The sequence below is a fragment of the Nannospalax galili genome, unplaced genomic scaffold, assembly GCF_000622305.1.
Source record: "Nannospalax galili isolate Female #2095 unplaced genomic scaffold, S.galili_v1.0 scaffold146, whole genome shotgun sequence".
Classification (NCBI taxonomy): domain Eukaryota; kingdom Metazoa; phylum Chordata; class Mammalia; order Rodentia; family Spalacidae; genus Nannospalax; species Nannospalax galili.
In genome coordinates, this window is record NW_008357929.1 from 6,296,465 (window position 1) to 6,313,254 (window position 16,790).

The 16,790-nt window shown below is 44.9% G+C and overlaps 1 protein-coding gene across 2 annotated transcripts in view; it reads right to left on the bottom strand.

The window, feature by feature from the left end:
• Nucleotides 1–566: 566 nt before the first annotated feature.
• Nucleotides 567–16,790, bottom strand: part of Usp43 (ubiquitin specific peptidase 43) — an 82,213-nt gene continuing 65,989 nt past the window's right edge. For both annotated transcript variants that reach the window (XM_008855734.3, XM_008855733.3), the window contains exons 13-15: nt 15,402–15,560; nt 14,135–14,302; nt 567–2,043 (exon numbers count right to left, since the gene is read on the bottom strand). In XM_008855734.3, the coding sequence (XP_008853956.1) occupies nt 989–2,043; nt 14,135–14,302; nt 15,402–15,560 (1,382 nt within the window). In that variant the 3' untranslated portion in view covers nt 567–988. The remainder of the gene's footprint in view (nt 2,044–14,134; nt 14,303–15,401; nt 15,561–16,790) is intronic.

A 16,790-nucleotide genomic window follows, 5' to 3' on the forward strand; every position in this document is an offset into this window, starting at 1 on the left:
TTGAAACTTATCCCAGATAAGCATGAAAAGGAAAAGATTTTCTGTGGAAGCCATTATTTAAAGAAAAAGTAAAAAAGAGAGAGGAAGCATAGGAAGGGAGGAGGGAAGAAAGGGGGAGGGGAGGAAGGGAGGAAGGAAGGGAGGAGGGAAGGAAGGGAAGAGGGAGGGAAGGAAGGAAGGGAGGAAGAAGGGAAGGAAGGAGGGAAGGAAGGGAGGAAGGAAGGGAGAAGGGAAGGATGGAAGGGAAGAGGGAGGGAAGGAAGGGAGGAGGGAAAGAAGGAAGGAAGGGGGAGGGAAGGAAGGGAGGAGGGAAGGAGGGAAGGGAAGAGGGAGGGAAGGAAGGAAGGGAAGAGGGAGGGAGGGAAGGAAGGAAGGAAGGAAGGAAGGAAGGAAGGGAGAAGGGAAGGGAGGAGGGAGGGAAGGAAGGGAGGAGGGAGGGGAGGAGGGAGCCCAAAGTGTGGCCCTATCCACTTGTTTATCAATGGCTGCTAGAATTCCAACAGTCGTACCCACCTTCCTGCTAGGAAGATCCAGGAAGGAACGGAGGGAGGGAGGGAGGAGGGAAGGAAGGAAGGAGGAAAGGAAGGAAGGGAGGAGGGAAGGAATGGAGGAGGGAAGTGAGGGAGGAGTAAGCAAGCTGGTGATAGTATTTGACATGACACCATGAACTATATTTAGTACAAGTATGCAGGCCCAAGACTTATACAAACTAAATACTAGTTCTTCCCTTGAAATGATAATGTTGGCCCAGCAGCACCCTCTAGTGACCAGGCTATATCAAAGCACTCAAAAATAAAAACCTAATATTTGGACTTTGTTTTATTGGGACATTAGGCATTGGAAGTCCAGTTGCGAAAAATCAAACATTTTTTATCTTTTGGGGATCACAAGTCAACTGGATTCTAGAAAATCCACTCTGGACACAGGTTGCCTACATCTCAGTGCACAGCCCCAAGAATGCAACATCACATAATACCAAATTGTTCCATCAGAAGCTGGACTCGGGTAAGGATTTCTTTCGACCTAAGGAGAGAGTGTGGTATTTCACCCTTTGCAGGGTGCCATAAGAAGTCTGTTCCCCAGGAATAGTCCTTTGTGAGGTGCCAGAGGCACTAGCTCTGGGGGGCCTGCCAGCTTTGCGAGGGAGGTGGAGAGAACTGGGTGCAGACCGGATGTCCCTCTCCAAGTAGCTGCCCAGGCCTCTGGCTGGGCTCTCTCGAATCCTGAAGGCAGGAGATGAGCCTCCAGCCTGCTCATTCATGGAAGGGCTCAGCGTACCACTCACCAAGGGGACTGGGGAACCCTCAGCTCTAACAGCCCTCCTGTGTTCCTTCTTCCAAAACACAGACTTCAGAAGTGTGAATGGCCCCTGTCCCCTGTCTCTGTCAGAGGCCCGTTCCTCCTCAGCCACCTTCATCTTCAGTAAAGTACCTCGGCTACTGTCCTTGAAGTTTCTGAGCCCAGTAGAAGGGGAAGGTGGATTGCTCTGGCTTCCCACCTGGCCACTTCCCTTCCAGGTAGCTATCTTCTGGCCCTCAGGACGGGCTGGTTTCTCATTCCCCACTGATGGCATAACAGTGAGGGGCAGATCAAATTTTTTGGGGAGCCTGATATCCTGACTTGCATTTCCTGTTCGTGTTCTGGCTGTGTCCAGACCATCTAAGGACCCCAGGGCCAGATAATGGTTGAGGTGGCCTGAGGAACAGGACACCTCGGTTGCTCCTTGCCCATAGGCTCGCCCACTGTCTTCACCTTTAGCAGGAAGGGTGACATCCGGCCTTGGTGATGCTGATTTCTCATCCCCCCCAGCAGTACGAGTCAAGAGTGGTACAATGGACTGGCTGGTAGACCGAGGTCTTCGTCTGGACTCCAGGTACTCCACCAACTCAACAGATGCCCCAGATCGTTTCTCCCTGGTTCCAAAGGACCACCTCAGGGGCATGGTCTTGAAAGGCCCATGCCTGGCTCGGGAAGAGCTGGGTGCCTTCATGCTGATGCTTCGGCCGCCAACACCCCGAACCAAAGACCTGGACTCCATCCCTCCTGAAAGAAACACCAAGAGCATGAGCACTTGATGAGGGTAAATGCAATGTCAGTCATGAAGCAATGATGTGCTCAGCCCATGGGCACAGAGAATACAGCACTGAGCTATCACACAGGGGTCCTGCCTTCAGGGCCACCAATGATTTCACCCACTGTTCCACAGGAGCCATGTATATATTTGAAACTCCAACCAAAGAAGGCATAGTCTTCCCTTGATATTCATGGAAGACTGCTTCTAGGATCCCAGCAGATTCCAAAACCCATGGATGGCCGAGCCCCTTCTCTAAAACAGCCGTGCATAACCTCCTGTACACTTTACATCATCCCTAGATTACATATGATACAGAACACAGAGCAGATGCTATGTAAGCTATTATACTGTATTGCTCAGGGAGTAATGACAAGAACAAGATGATTTGTGCATGTTGCGTGCAGGCTTTTTTTTTCCTCTCAAATATTTTCCACCTGCAGTTGATTGACTATGCAGCTGTGAACTGTGAAACCCACAGACACCAAGGGCTGGCTATATTCATGTGCCCAGCAGCCCATACTTCTGAGAGCATTCTTAGAGTCAGCTGGCCCTGAAATTTAACATCATCATCATCCATCTTTAACTATGTCTGTAAACAATGCTCAAAAAATGTCCCTGCTTTCCAGGCTACATTGGGCACTTGTACCTTTCAAATCCAAGAAGGCCACATATCCTATCTCAAACCAAAAATGAAACAAAGTAAGTATGGTTTAATTTTATCAGAGCTGCCCCATATGCCTTTATCCTGTTTCAAAATATCTGTATATAGCTAGGAAAGCAATTCTGACATACAGCTTAAGTGTGAAGCAGAATCTAAAAGGCATCATGATCCAATTTACAAAAATACATACATGTACGGTATGTAGTATGCATGCATATGAAGACATACAAAGCAGGATGGAGAAATGGATGCCTCCAAACAGCAAGTTGTGGAGGGGCTGAGAGGTGGGACGCTATGTCTGACTGATTTTCTTAATTCCTTCTTTTAGATCAACATCTCTAGAGGGAACATACAAATAACCAGCACTGCCTGTTTTTCTTAAGTTCCACTAGCACTGTACCATAGATCAGTGTGATTTTCACAGCACTGCAATCACTAAGTAAGATGTCTTCAACTGAAACATAGCCCATGTGGAATAAGGACAGCCATGTGCATTTGGAGAAAGGCTGTCAGTCAACTATGCAAGCATGGCACCCACAACTGGCTGCTGACAATATGCTATTTTTGGAGTGTGTGTTACAGCCTGAAGGTTTGTGCCCTCTCCTAATTCACATGTTAAAAACGCTAATCCTCAAGGTCATGGTATAATGAGGCAGGTATGGCCCTCAGAATAGCCCTTATCTAAAGAGATAGAAGGGAGCAAGGTAGCTGGACTCTTTCTGACACTGTCTCATGGAGGAGACCTCTCTACAACCCAGCCATACAGGCAGCTGATCCCAGACACCCATCCTACAGGACTATAAAGGATAAATTTGTGTTTTTGATAGGCCCCCCAGTCTATGTATTATTTTACAAAAGTCACAAAAGATGATGACAGAGAGTAACTCCCAAGACAAGCAAGGGCCACTGCCACAAAACACCCATCAGCAGCACAGCCAAGTGAAGGCCCAAGGTGTTCAGGCACACAGGTGTGAGGTCAGGGAGAGCAAAGGTCACAGAGAATGCTGGAGGAGGAATCCAAGTGCATGCCGGCCCCATATCTGAGACAGGAGGAGCACAGGGAAAGAGGGAGAATGCCCACGACCAACCACAGGAAGTGTCGCAGAGGTTCCATCAGGATTTTATCTGTCAGGTTTTTCACAGATAATTTTTAATACCTTTTTCTTTAGAGTATTTCTTTAGATTGTCCAGGAATAGATACAATTCTACCTAAAATAATTTGTCATTTCAGTTTGCATTGACCTTGTAGCTCTATCATTCAATCCCCACACCTGGGGAAAGATAAAACACTGTTCTGGAGTCTGAGATGTGTGTGAAGTTTTCTTTTTTACTCTTCCACAGCCCTGAGAAGGGCAGAAAGGAGAGCTTTGTATTATGAGGACAAAGCTGTAGCTTTTGCCTTTCACCAGGTGGAGTGGCCTGGAGCCCTGGCAGGTGGCTAGAGGACTTGGCTGCTGCCATAAATAGCTCTCCCTCCCTTCTTCCTGATGTGAAAGGACCCCTGGGCCAGGGCTGATATCCACCCACACTACAGAGACCCAAAGGACCCCTTCAGCTCTTCTCTTTCTTGAGAAAAAGCACCCTTTATTCTCTTTTATCTACTTACTCCCCTATCATAGGATTGGAGGGGGGTGGAGAACCTTAGATAAACTGAGAAATAAACAGCACAAGAAAAGAAGAAAACGAGTGACCACGAGGATACTTGCTCACTAGCTACTAAGCATCCCACCGCTTATCTAGGGTGGACACAAGTCCTAAAGTTCCTCTCCTGGAAGATGGACAGGCTGGGAGGTAAGAGGGGATGGGACCCTAGGGAGTCTGAGAACTACAAACAGCCTATAGTCTTTTTTAAAAAAAAAGATTTATTTTTATTTTATGTGTATGAGTGTTTACACACATGCATGTATGTGCACCACATGTGTGCCTGGGGTCTGCAGAGGCCAAAGATGGCAACAGATACCCTGACTAGAATTATAGAGAGCAGTCAGATGCCATGTGGGTGCTAGGAACCTGGGTCCTCTGCAAGAGCAACTTGTGGTTATAACCTCTGCCATCTCTCCAGCCCAGGGCCTATAATCTTAAACTGTATCTTCCTGGAGGTTGTACAAGCCCACAGTAGACATAATGACATTCTTAGGTCCCACCAGAGCCCTCTGTGGTGTGGATGACTTCTGCTTAGCTGATGGGTACAGCCTCTACCCACATGGCAGCTCTGGACCTAGCAGACACTGCTCTAGGAGATGCCACCCTTGCCCCTGTGCTCACGTGAGGCCACCTTGATTCCTAAGTCGCTTCTTTCCTTGGCTAGGGAAGTGAAGCATCAATAAGTTCACACTGTGCTATAGGTGGGAAGCTAGGAGGCCCCTCATCCCTAGCTTATCTGCAATATGGCAGGTACCTTCGGTCTCTCTAAGGGCTTCTACCATGCCTCCTCATCCACCAGTGAGCCATTCCTAAAACATTTAATGAAAACCTTCTGTGTGCCAAAGACTGTTTTTTCAGTGCTTAGGAAAAAAGAAAAACAGGAAGTAGCTGTTATGGGGCTTAACAAAAGTAAAAACATTAAGATATCATGTATTGTAGTAATAAGTGCTACAATGAATAAGTCAGGGTAAGGAGTATTTGAGGAGAGACATAAGTGAGGGAAGTGAGAGAGAGAGGGAGGGAGGGAGGCATGTGCGATCTGAGGAAAACAAGCTCCAGGCTACAGGAACAGCCAAGCCCCCAGGCAGGAGCCACTAGCTGGGTCAGCAAAGCCTAAGAGACAGCCAGACAGAGCTGAAGCACAGGGGAAAAAGGGCCCATTAGAAACATCTTTTGAGCCCTGACCTGTATTTGGAGACATGTCTGTCTCTGGCTTTCAGCATCAAAACAATGATAGCACTTCTCTGTTCCTAGGTTGCTTGTTTCATTTTGCAATTTCACATGGATGACAGGAGCAACCAAGGGCAAGCCTGACCCCAAACTTCCCTATGCACCCCTAGAAGTTTAGGAAAAGTTATATAGAGGAGCCAGTACTTTTCTTCTGGGACTGAGCCAGCAGGATGAAGATGGCCAAAAAAAAGGGGGGGGGCTGACTATCTCATCACCAGTTCCTGGGAGTCCCAGCCACTGTCCCATCACCCCAAGAATTACACCCCACTGCAGGAAGGGCAGAGCAGAGTCTTGTAGGCAGAAACAGAAAAAAATAATAGCACATATAAAGAGGGTTCAACTGGGTATGGTGACCCACATCTGTAATCGCATCACTAGGGAGGCTGAGGCAGGAAGATTACGAATTCCTGGCCAGCCTGAACTCCATAGTGAGAACTGGAAAGCTGCTCCTAATGAAACAGAGCGGCCAGAGGAATCAGAGCGACGCATCCGATGAACACGAGTCTCCAGGAGCTGCAAACAGAGCATCAGGGGCTGAAAAGTGTGCCATGTAGGAACTGAAGTTCGATGAATGAATGAAAATCTTGTAGGATCACTGCTGAGACTCCCATGAATAAGCAGAAAGATAAAGTGAAAGGATTATCTCACGTCCCATAGGTGTGTCCAACCTGTGGCCTGCACTGGTCCCAGGACAGCTCTGCATACCACCCAACACATTTGTAAGTGACAATGTCATGTCATATGTCAAAAGGTTAGACATCCCTCACCTAGAACAAAATGGCCAAGACAGTATGGTTCCACAAGAGAAAAGGAAGGTGAGATGACAGATCCAGGAGCCACAAGAGATAACCACAGGAATCTGAGAGCAGGAGAGACAATAACTCAAGGACAAATACAAGACTGAGTCCTCAAAGAAAGGCCTAAGTGTGTAGAAGGAAAGGCATCTGGGGGCCGGGTAAAGCTGATGCACAAGTATGCATACCTGGTGCGTGCTGGTAGGATTTCTAACCACCGAAGAGAAAATCTTAAGAGCTTCCAGTCAAAAAGAGCAAGTGACACTCAGTAAAAAAAGAACAGTCTGGGCTTTTCACCTGCCATCTGGGGCAAGGAGACCGTGGGAAAAAGCTACTGGTGCCTGAAAGAGAAAGATTGCAACTGAAGAGCCAGAGGCCAGCCAGGCTGCCACCCAGGTTAGAGGAAATATTTGTGTCTAAGCAGATCGTAACCCTGAAGGCAGAGGGCAAAGAAGAGAAACGCCAAACCATGGTGTACTGTGGACCCGGCATCCTGTGAACCATCCACCCTGCACCAGTAAGACCACCTCAAGCCGAGTTGGGTGCACCGGACAGGAATTCTAACAATCTGGAACAGAGAGTACCTAACCATTTCAGCAAAATCTAAGGGGTGGGGGGAGCACTTTCCAAAACAGACCTGAGGGAATAGAGGCGCATTTCAAAGCTCTCATGGAGGGAAGAATGGCAGGAGGTGGGAGGGGGTGTGGGGGATGGACAGGACTGGACGGGACACAACAACAGAGGTAAAAGTCACGTTACTGGGAGAGGGAAAGCAACGGTGAGCCGAACGGCTTGCAGGAAGCAGCTGGCTTCATACAAAGCCGTACGACAGCAGGAGAACGTGATGGGTTGTAAATAGTGAGAAAGGAAGGAAGCAGCAGCAAACTGAACAACAGCGGAACTTCCTGTTAATGAGGAGAGAAGGACACGAACCAACAGGAGAAAGGGGGAAGGAGGAAATAACGCAACTGAGCATTTAAACGAAATCAAATTTGGCAGTTGTTTCATTCAATATGAATGGATTGAATTCTCCAAATATAAGACAGGCTCTAGGGCCAAGGAAATAGCTCAGTAGCACAGTGTGTGCCCAGCATGCATGAGGCCCTGGGTTCCATCCCCCAGCACCACAATGGAAACAAAAAATAGGCTCTGAACAACCTAGCAACCTGTCATTTACAAGAAATCACCTAAAACTATTTCAAAAAGAAAAGGGCAATTTAGAAATAGAATTTAATGTTTAAAAAAAAAGCAGGATAGAGAGCATTGCAATGATTTAAAAAAAAACACACACACAATTCATTTTTAAAAAGATCCAATAGCCATGAACTCGCAGACACCTACTAATAAAGTATCTTGCAACACAAAGCAAAAATTACTAAATTCACAGAGTACATGGTTAAAGCCCAACTCTGCAGGAAGATTTCAATGGATCTCCTTCCTAGTCAGGCAGTTTTTGAAAGGTGCGTTTAAAGCTGGACTCAGTGGTTCATACTGGTAATCCTAGCACTTAGGAGGTGGAAGCAGGAAGATCAGAATTCAAGGTCATACTTGACTTGTCTCAAAAAACAAAAACAATGAAGAGATGAATTTAAAGAGAGGAGGGGCTAGAGAGATGGCTCTGCAGCTAGGAGCACTGGCTGCTCTTGCAGAGGACCTGGGTTCGATTCCCAGCACCCACAAGGCGACTAACTGTCTGTAGCTCCAGTTCCAGGGGATCCAACACCTTCTTCTGACTTCCTCAGGCACTGCATGACACAGGTGCACCTACCTACATGCAGGCAATACACTCATACACATAAAAGTAATAAATAAAAATATTTTAAAGAGAGGGGAACAGAATAAAATGGTCACCTAATTTTATAGCTATGATATAAAGCTCAGAAGCCCTCAAACAGACTATGTTAAATTACATGTACATAGATCACTTACAAAATAACAATAATGGGCTTTACCACAAAAGACAGTAACTTCTTGTTGTTGTTGTTGTTGTTGTTTGTTTTTAGAGACAAGGTCTCCCTGTAGCCCCACCTGGTCTGGCACTTGCTATGTAGACCAGCCTGGCCTTGATCTCTGGGATTAAAGGCATGGGTCACCATACCTAGCAATTATTTATTTATTTATTTATTTAATGTGTAAGAGTGTTTTGTCTGCATATATATAAGTGCACCCATTTGTAATGCCTGTGAAGGCCAGAAGAGGGTGTTGTATCCCCTGGAACTAGAGTTAAGGTGACCAAACAATCTTAAACTTGAAACTCCCTGATTACATCAAAAAGAAAATGTAAACTGAAATGAAATGCTATCTGGAAAGAGCTGAAAAGGAGGGAAAGATAATAAAAGCTTTGATGCTCAACAAAAGCCACAGAGGAAATTTATCGGCAAAAACACCTGTCCTGTTAAGCGGAGGACACCTCAGCCCCAGGGCCCTTTATTCTCAAGAGGGCTCTGGGAAGGATTTCTTACAATGTTTTGCACAGTCATATCTTCCCATTCTTGCCAAAGTAAGGTGTCTTTATATTCTTTCCCATATCAACCCCAATTCTTTAAGTTATAATTTCCACAGAACTCTAACCCATTCGTTTCAGTTTTAAACATTATCCCAACATCCCACAGCAGGAGCTCCCAGAAAGACAACAGTACCAGGCACTCAGTGTTCTCTGCAGATGACTGCTTCCATGTGTTAGCCACAGCTGCTTATTGAACAGGACCATCCCTGAGTAGTGCAGGACACTTGACATCCTTGCCCCTCCCCCAACTAGGACTTGACAGTACTAATTTTAATGGTCAGAAAAAAAAAAATCTTCCCATAGCTGAGTATGGTAGCACACACCTCTAGTCCCAGCACTCAGGAGGCAGAGGCAGACAGATCTCTGTGAAATCAAGGCCAACTTAGTCTACCTAGTGAGTTTCAGGATAGCTGTGGCTATAGGGAGTCCTTGTCTCAAAACAAAAAACAGAACAAAACAAAACAAAACAAAAAACCTCCCCCATATAATTCTAACCATATGGAAGGGTGAATCCCCAATGAAAATCCCCCTGCTAGATTTTGCTCTTGCACAGATTTGGCAACCATCTCAGAGCTTCTGAAACAGGTTTTTAAAAATCTATCTCAGGCTGGAAGAATGGCTCCGTGGTTAAGAGCACTGGCTGCTCTTGCAGAGGACCCAAGTTTGGTTCCTAGCACCCACATGGCAGCTAACAATGGTCTGTAACTCCATTTCCAGGTGATAACAATGCCCCTTCTGGTCTCCACGGGCACTGTATACACAGGTGTACTTACATACATGCAAGCAAATCACTTATACACATAAAATAAAAATAAATAAAATATTTAAAAAAAAATCTATCTCTATGTTACTCAAACTCCAAGAGGGAGGGCTCCCTTGGAGAGCAAGGCTCTTGCAACATCCAAATGGAAGAAACCTGACTGTGAAACTGATGGGTAAGAGCCTCAGAGGACAGTTGGAGGAGCCTGGAGGAGAGCTGTCATTCCTGCCCAGGCACTGTCTGTGTGGACTGTCTCCAGGGCTGTCCCTGACACTTCCCCGGAGACCACATAGAAAAGCTGGATCATTCTTTGGAGCCGCCTCCTTATAGCAGAGCGTCCAGTACATTTCTCCTTGAGAGAGTAGTAGCCCAACGTACCATGCCTTTAGTCAGAGTTGGGATGAATTTATGACTTTATCACAGGCAGTACTGGCAGGGATGTACAAGTTGAAGATCCCTTCTCTAGATTTATAGACACTCTCCTAAATGTGCAGCCAGGAAAACTCAAGGAGAAAACTATCCAGACAAGGTGAGTCAGAACCTATCACATGTAATTCAATCCCACAGTAATGATTCTAAGAACTTGAAACAAATTTAAGATGCACATATACTTCTGTCAGCATTCCAACTAATAGTGAAATGGTAGCAGCAAAATGTAAAACACTGGGGAGTAAATTAACTAGCTGTGTAGGATACATGAACTACAAACCACGAGGCTAGATTCACCATCATCTAAAACCTCTGGCCGTATGTACTAGGATTCTGGGATGAGCCAGGAATTGTGCTGGGTACTTGGACACAGCAGTGACTAAAGGTGAAGGAAAACAAGCAGCGGATGAAAGAGCACATGAACTGTGCTCCCGCAATTCCATCCCGTGGCATATGACCAACGGAAACACAGACATATGCATACCAGAAGACGCCAGCAATATTACAGCAGCACAGGGTGGTACCCCGTCCAAAATGCTTGGGACCAGCAGTCTGGAGGGTTTCAAGTCTCTTCAGATGGTGGAATATCTGCAGTAACGTGGTATCTTAGAGACAGGATCCATATCTAACATGAAACTCTTATGCATCCTGAATACTGTATGTAGCCTGAGGTTATTTTGTGTAATGTTTTTAATAATTTTGCTTGTAAGACAAAATTTCATGGTTTAATATTTTCTACTTGTAGTGGCATCATATTGGTAAGAAATTTTGTGTTTTGGAGCAGTTCAGAATTCCAGACTAAGGACGCTCAACTGGGAGTGTTGGTAATAACTCCAAACCTGAGGCAACCCCAAAATCTAACCACAGTAAAATAAATGTGACCTATTCTTAGAATGTGGGAAATATTGATGAGGGAAATGGTGCAACCTGCCAAGTAGTGGACGCTACCTGGTGATAATCCATTGTGTGTCTCCACAGAGAAACTTGCACAGATTTGTAGAGAAGCTGCCAATAGCTCAGGAACAGAAAATCTGTAGACTCAAGGCACTTCCTTTGACAAGCAGGCCAAACATCTCCAGACCACTAGGCTAGGGTCTGTAATGGCTTCTGGCCCACGGTGAATGTGTGAAAGGTCAAAGAGGGTTCTCTACCTCTCCCTTCACACTCTTTCCAAACCCATCTTTGCTTTTAAGACATTTGTCAACAGACAACAGTCTCTTTCTCTCATATATGCATGTTGACTTCTTTCCAGGGAACTATGCATCTCGGAGTTGATTTTACTCACAAACAGAATAAATGAACAATTACTGCTATGTATAACAGATGTACCTCACAAGAATAGGTAAGTGAGAGAAGACAAACAAAAAAGACTGCATACCATATGGCTCCCCGGGTAAAATTAATATATGTAAGCATATATTTTAAATATAAACCAGATCAACTACTGTCCTGCTCCAAATGCTCCAATAGCTACTCACTGTGCTTAGAATAAAGTCCAATGGGACTATGACAATTGGCCCCTTATCTTGTTTTACTTAAACTAATCTGGTATAGATGGGTGAGGTAGGTATGAGGAAAAAGGAATCCAGAACCAACTGACTAATCAACTTCCTTCCTTCCTTCCTTCCTTCCTTCCTTCCTTCCTTCCTCCCTCCCTCCCTCCCTTCCTTCCTTCCTCCCTCCCTCTCTTCCTCTTTCTGTGGGGCTAGGGATTGAATCCAGGACCTTGAGCATGCTAGGCAACTGCTTTACCATGTAGCTGTACCTCCAGCCCAGAACTCTCTATTTCTTCAGCTAGCACATGAATATGTTTACTTTCTGATAATTCATTAGATGTACACTTGTGATTAGTATATCTTACTGTACACAAATATAGCAAAATATTTAATTTATACACTTATAAATGTGTATAAATGCTAGATATGCATAATTCTAAGTATCACAAGTATAAATTCTAATAACACCATCACAAAATGTGTGTTTAACATTTTTATATATGTGATATTTATATACACAAAAAAACTTTTATATTAAAATTAGGAGCTAATAGGAAACAAAAAATTTTATTTTATTTAAAATTTTTAAATTTTTTTAAATATTTTATTATATGTATGAGTGTACTCCCTGCATGTAGGTAGGTGCACCTGTGTAGTGCAATGCCCACATAGAGTAGAAGAGGGTGTCAGATCCCCTGGAACTGGAGGTACAGCCTGACTGTTGCTTCCCCATGCTGCTGTTCCCTACTCAGCTTCCCTGTAACTGGACACAGCTCGCCCCTTCCATCTGAAATGCTTTTGGGCACCTGGGAATGACCCTTGCCTACTTGCTCCCCATGGCCCTGGCTCAGGTCTTTGCTGGCCTCCCCACCTTATGGACCTCCTGGGCTTAGTCTTTAGTCTCCATTCTTTCCTGTCTTTATGATCTTCCTACGGGAACTTGGCCAGTCTGTGGCTTTCAATTCCAGCTGTGTGCTGATGACTCTCAAATACTCATCTCTCGTCCCTACACTTATCATGCCACTAAGGCTGCCGTGCAGGAATCTCAAAATTACCTGCCCTAATTTCCCTGACTTCCTTCCTTCCAAAACTGACCTTGTTCCCACACAACTTCTTTCGTATCTCGTGAACTGAACAACAACTATTAACCTTGTTGGTTATGCCATCAACAACAACCAAGCCATCTTTTATCATTTTCCCTTTTTCACATCCAACACCAGCAAAGCTTGTTAGTTCTTTCTTTGAAATATATCCACAATTCAGCCACCTCTTCTCTAGTATACCAGTCTCAGCCACTGCTCCCCACAACCTGTGATAATCGCAAAAAAAACAAAAAAACAAAAAACAACTGGCCTTCCATCTGCTGTGCATGCCCACCCCAAAGACAGAGTCTTCATGCAGCAGAGCACACCTTTAAAAACACAAACCAGATCACTGCTCTGTTTCACTTACTCTGTGTGGCGCTCACAGTACAGTCTAAAAGGTTTGTCACTATATGCTCCGTCCACCTCCTTTCACCTTACCCCTCACTCACTGTCTCACTTAGCTCTGGTTTCTTTGCCACTCATACCATCCCATGCTCACCTTTGATAGCTGCTGTCCTGAACCCACCCCCTGACTTCTACATGAGTCCCCACTTTCTCACTCAAGTCTCTGTTCAATGTGACTTTACCTGCCTTACCAGACAGGGTTCTCTGTATCTCTATCTCCCCCCCACCAGCCTCTGTATTGCCTTCCCTGGTTCTTTACTATCTCTATGCCTTTGTTCCTGTTTTTGTTTTTGTTTTTAATTTTATGTGCATGAGTGTATTGCCTGCAAATATGTAAGTGAACCTGTGTTGTGCAATGCCCGCAGAAATCAGAAGAACCTGTCAGATCCCCTGGAACTGGAGTTATGGATGGTTGTTAGTCATCATGTGAGTGTTGAGAACTAAACCCAGGTCCTCTGCAAGAGCAGCCCATGCTCTTAACTGCTGAGCCATCTCTCCAGCTCCTCTTTGTCCCTGCTTAAAACCACATTGCTGCCTTAGTTTACTAGTCTACTCCATGAGATAGTAAGCTCTGTAGGAACAGAAAAGAATGTAGAGTTATCTCTCAGAATCCACAGGGGATTGACTCCTGTGGATGCTCAAGTCTCTTACAGAAAAGGACATAGTATTTGTATGTAACCTCCACACGTTTTTATGTGCTTTAAATCACCTCCAGATTACCTCCAATACCTTATATAGCATAAATGATACTGTTTAAAGAATGACAACAAAAAGTCTGCACATATTTAGTACAGATGATTTTTTTTCTACTATTTTATATCTGTGGTTGGTTAAATCTACCAACATGCCAGCTGTGGACCCAGAGGGACCACCATGCCTATGGATGTAGGATCATGGATGAGAGGAAAGGCAGATGAGGGCAGGTCATGAGACCACACTGAGAGATGAGCAAACCTCTTGTCATGACTAGCTCTTTCTACTTATGGCTAGGAGGTACCAACATTTCCATAAGGAAGACAAAGAAACAAAAAGAAAATGAGCAAATCATACCGTTTTCCTCGTGGCAGAGGCTGTTGGTAAAGACAGGAGAGTCAGGCACCCGAGCCAGGGAGGGGCAGGGAGCAGAGCTCCAGGACAACAGGCTTCCTCTTGTGCTGTTGCCGTTGTGGCTCCCAAGTCTCATGAGCCAGTGATCAGACAAAGAGGAGCTGGTGGAGCCTGCAGAAAAAGCACAGGAGGGGGCTGGACCCAGTTCATCACCGTGGGCGGCCTGGGGTTGAGGGAAAGTCCCACCTCCAGGTTCCCAGAACCACCCTATCCCTTGGCCCTGGACTAACAGAATCGGAGGGGAAATTCAGAAAGAAAGGTGAATGGCTAGAGGAAAAACCTGCAGTGAGACAACAACAGGACCACACTTACATGTTTAGTGAGAGGACCAGGAAAAAAAAGACCGTTCCTTGGTGTATATTAAAATGCTTTCCTTGAAGTTACTTGCCATCAACTTCAGCTTCCTAAATATGACTTATTTTTCTAGAACCAGAGGATTTTAGTGCTCTTGGCAAGAGCCATAGCCAGAGTAACAACAATTTATCCCTAGGACCCACAGCACCAGATCCCACAGGCCAACATACAGGGAACATACCCTAAGCTCAATGTGCAGCAAACATACCCTAAGTTCAGTCAAGCCAAATCTTTGTAATGGGCATTAAGGATCCCCACCCTCTGGCAGTAAGAAAATCTGGCCTTCTCTAATATGGAAAGTGGTGTTTATTATTAGCTGGTTCCTTTTTTTTTTTTTTTTTTTTTTTGAGATGGGTCTTACTGTGTCGCCCAGGTTAGCCCAGAACTCATGATCCTCCTGCCTCAGTCTATCTTGTGCTGGGGTGACAGGCATATGACACCATGCCTAGCTCTAAGTGTTTTACGCTTTTTTCAAAGTCTATCTTCTATAAATGGAAGGCAGGCTTGTGTTAGTTTTGATTCAGACCTAATGAGGGCTCTTGATTTTATCTGGCTATTTTCCAATAATGATTAGGAGAAAATATGATTAAAAGTGTGTGTGTGTGTGTCTGTGTGTGTCTGTGTGTGTGTGTGTGCGCGCACGCTCATGCATACAGCACAGTGCACATGTGGACACACAGAAGCCAGAGAACTTGCAGAAGTCAGTTCTTTCCTCCCAGCATGTGCATTCTGGGGATCAAGCTCAGACTGTTAGGCTTAGTAGCAAGTATCTTTACCCACTGAGCCATTTCGCCTGCCCAGAACATCCAAATTCTTCAAGTGATCTCCAAACCCCACACCCTCCTAGGGCACCCACCTCTCATGGAGCTGCTGGCCGACCAGGGAGGGATGCTATTCCTCTTCTGATAGAACAGGATGTAAGCGCCCCTGGTGTTGACCTCATCCTCTCGAAGGGGCTCCACCGTGCTATCATCGTAGCTGTACCACTGGCCATCCAGGGAGTTCCGGCAATAGGCTGCAAAGGTTCAAACCCCAAGTTCAAGACTTAACTTAAGGCTCCGAGGGTGTTTCCCACTAGCAGAGCTCAAAAATGTGCATGCTTAGAATAAAATAACCAAAAGTTCCATTTTTAGCCAAAATGGATTTCTGTGGAATTAAAAAAAAAAAAAAAAAGTCAACAGTTGGGGCTGGAGAGATGGCTCAGTGGATAAGAACACTGTTCTTGCAGAAGACCTGGGTTCGAATCCCAGCATCCACGTGGCAGCTAACAACTATCCATAACTCCAGTTCCAGGGGATCTGACAGTCTATTCTGTCCTCCGTGGGCATTGCATGACAAGGGTGCATTGACCTACTGCAGGCAATACACACATACACATAAAATTTTTTTTTTAAAGTCAACAGTTGGGGCGGGATAGATGGCTCAGCAGTTAACACTGACTGTTCTTACAGAAGACCTGGTTTCGAATCCCAGCACCCAAGTGGCAGCTAACAACTGTCCATAACTCCAGTTCCAGGGGATCTGACAGTCTCTTCTGTCCTCCGTGGGCACTGCACGACAGGGGTGTACTTACCTACATGTAGGCATAACACTCATACACGTAATAATAAAATTAATAAATAAATTTTTTTGATTCTTTTTTTTTCCAGAAGAAGCATTTCATTTCAGCTTTAACATACTCAATAACAGTTTCCAGAGCAAAGATACATTTCTTTCAAAAGTCGATATAAAATTTTTAGGTTTGCTGTTGAATTAATACAGTTATACAATATTGACTTCAGTATAAGCCCTGTAAGATATTGCTTCTTACAGACTCATTCTTTTGCTGATAACACTGAGATGTTGGCGCATGCATCTCTCATCTGTATGTATCTGATTATTACTAGTCATAATCAGTTGCACTCAGATACTTGGTACCTGTGTATGTCTATAAAGTCACTGGGTAGATTTCAATGATAATGTTTATCACCTCTACTAATTAACATAATGTAAATTTTTATGCTTCCTCCTCAAATATAATTTTTTAAAATTTGTTGATTTGTGTATGTGTGTGTATATCACACAGAACATCCCAAACCATCTGATTCAACTATACAACCACTTCCAAGATGGCATCCTTCCATATCCTCCCTCCCCTCACTAGAGCCCTTATACTCTGTTATCCCTGCTACTGTCTGCTGTGTTGTTGGCACCCCCAGCCCTTCCCCACTACTTGTCCATCTGGTGAATCTAGTCAGCTTATCTA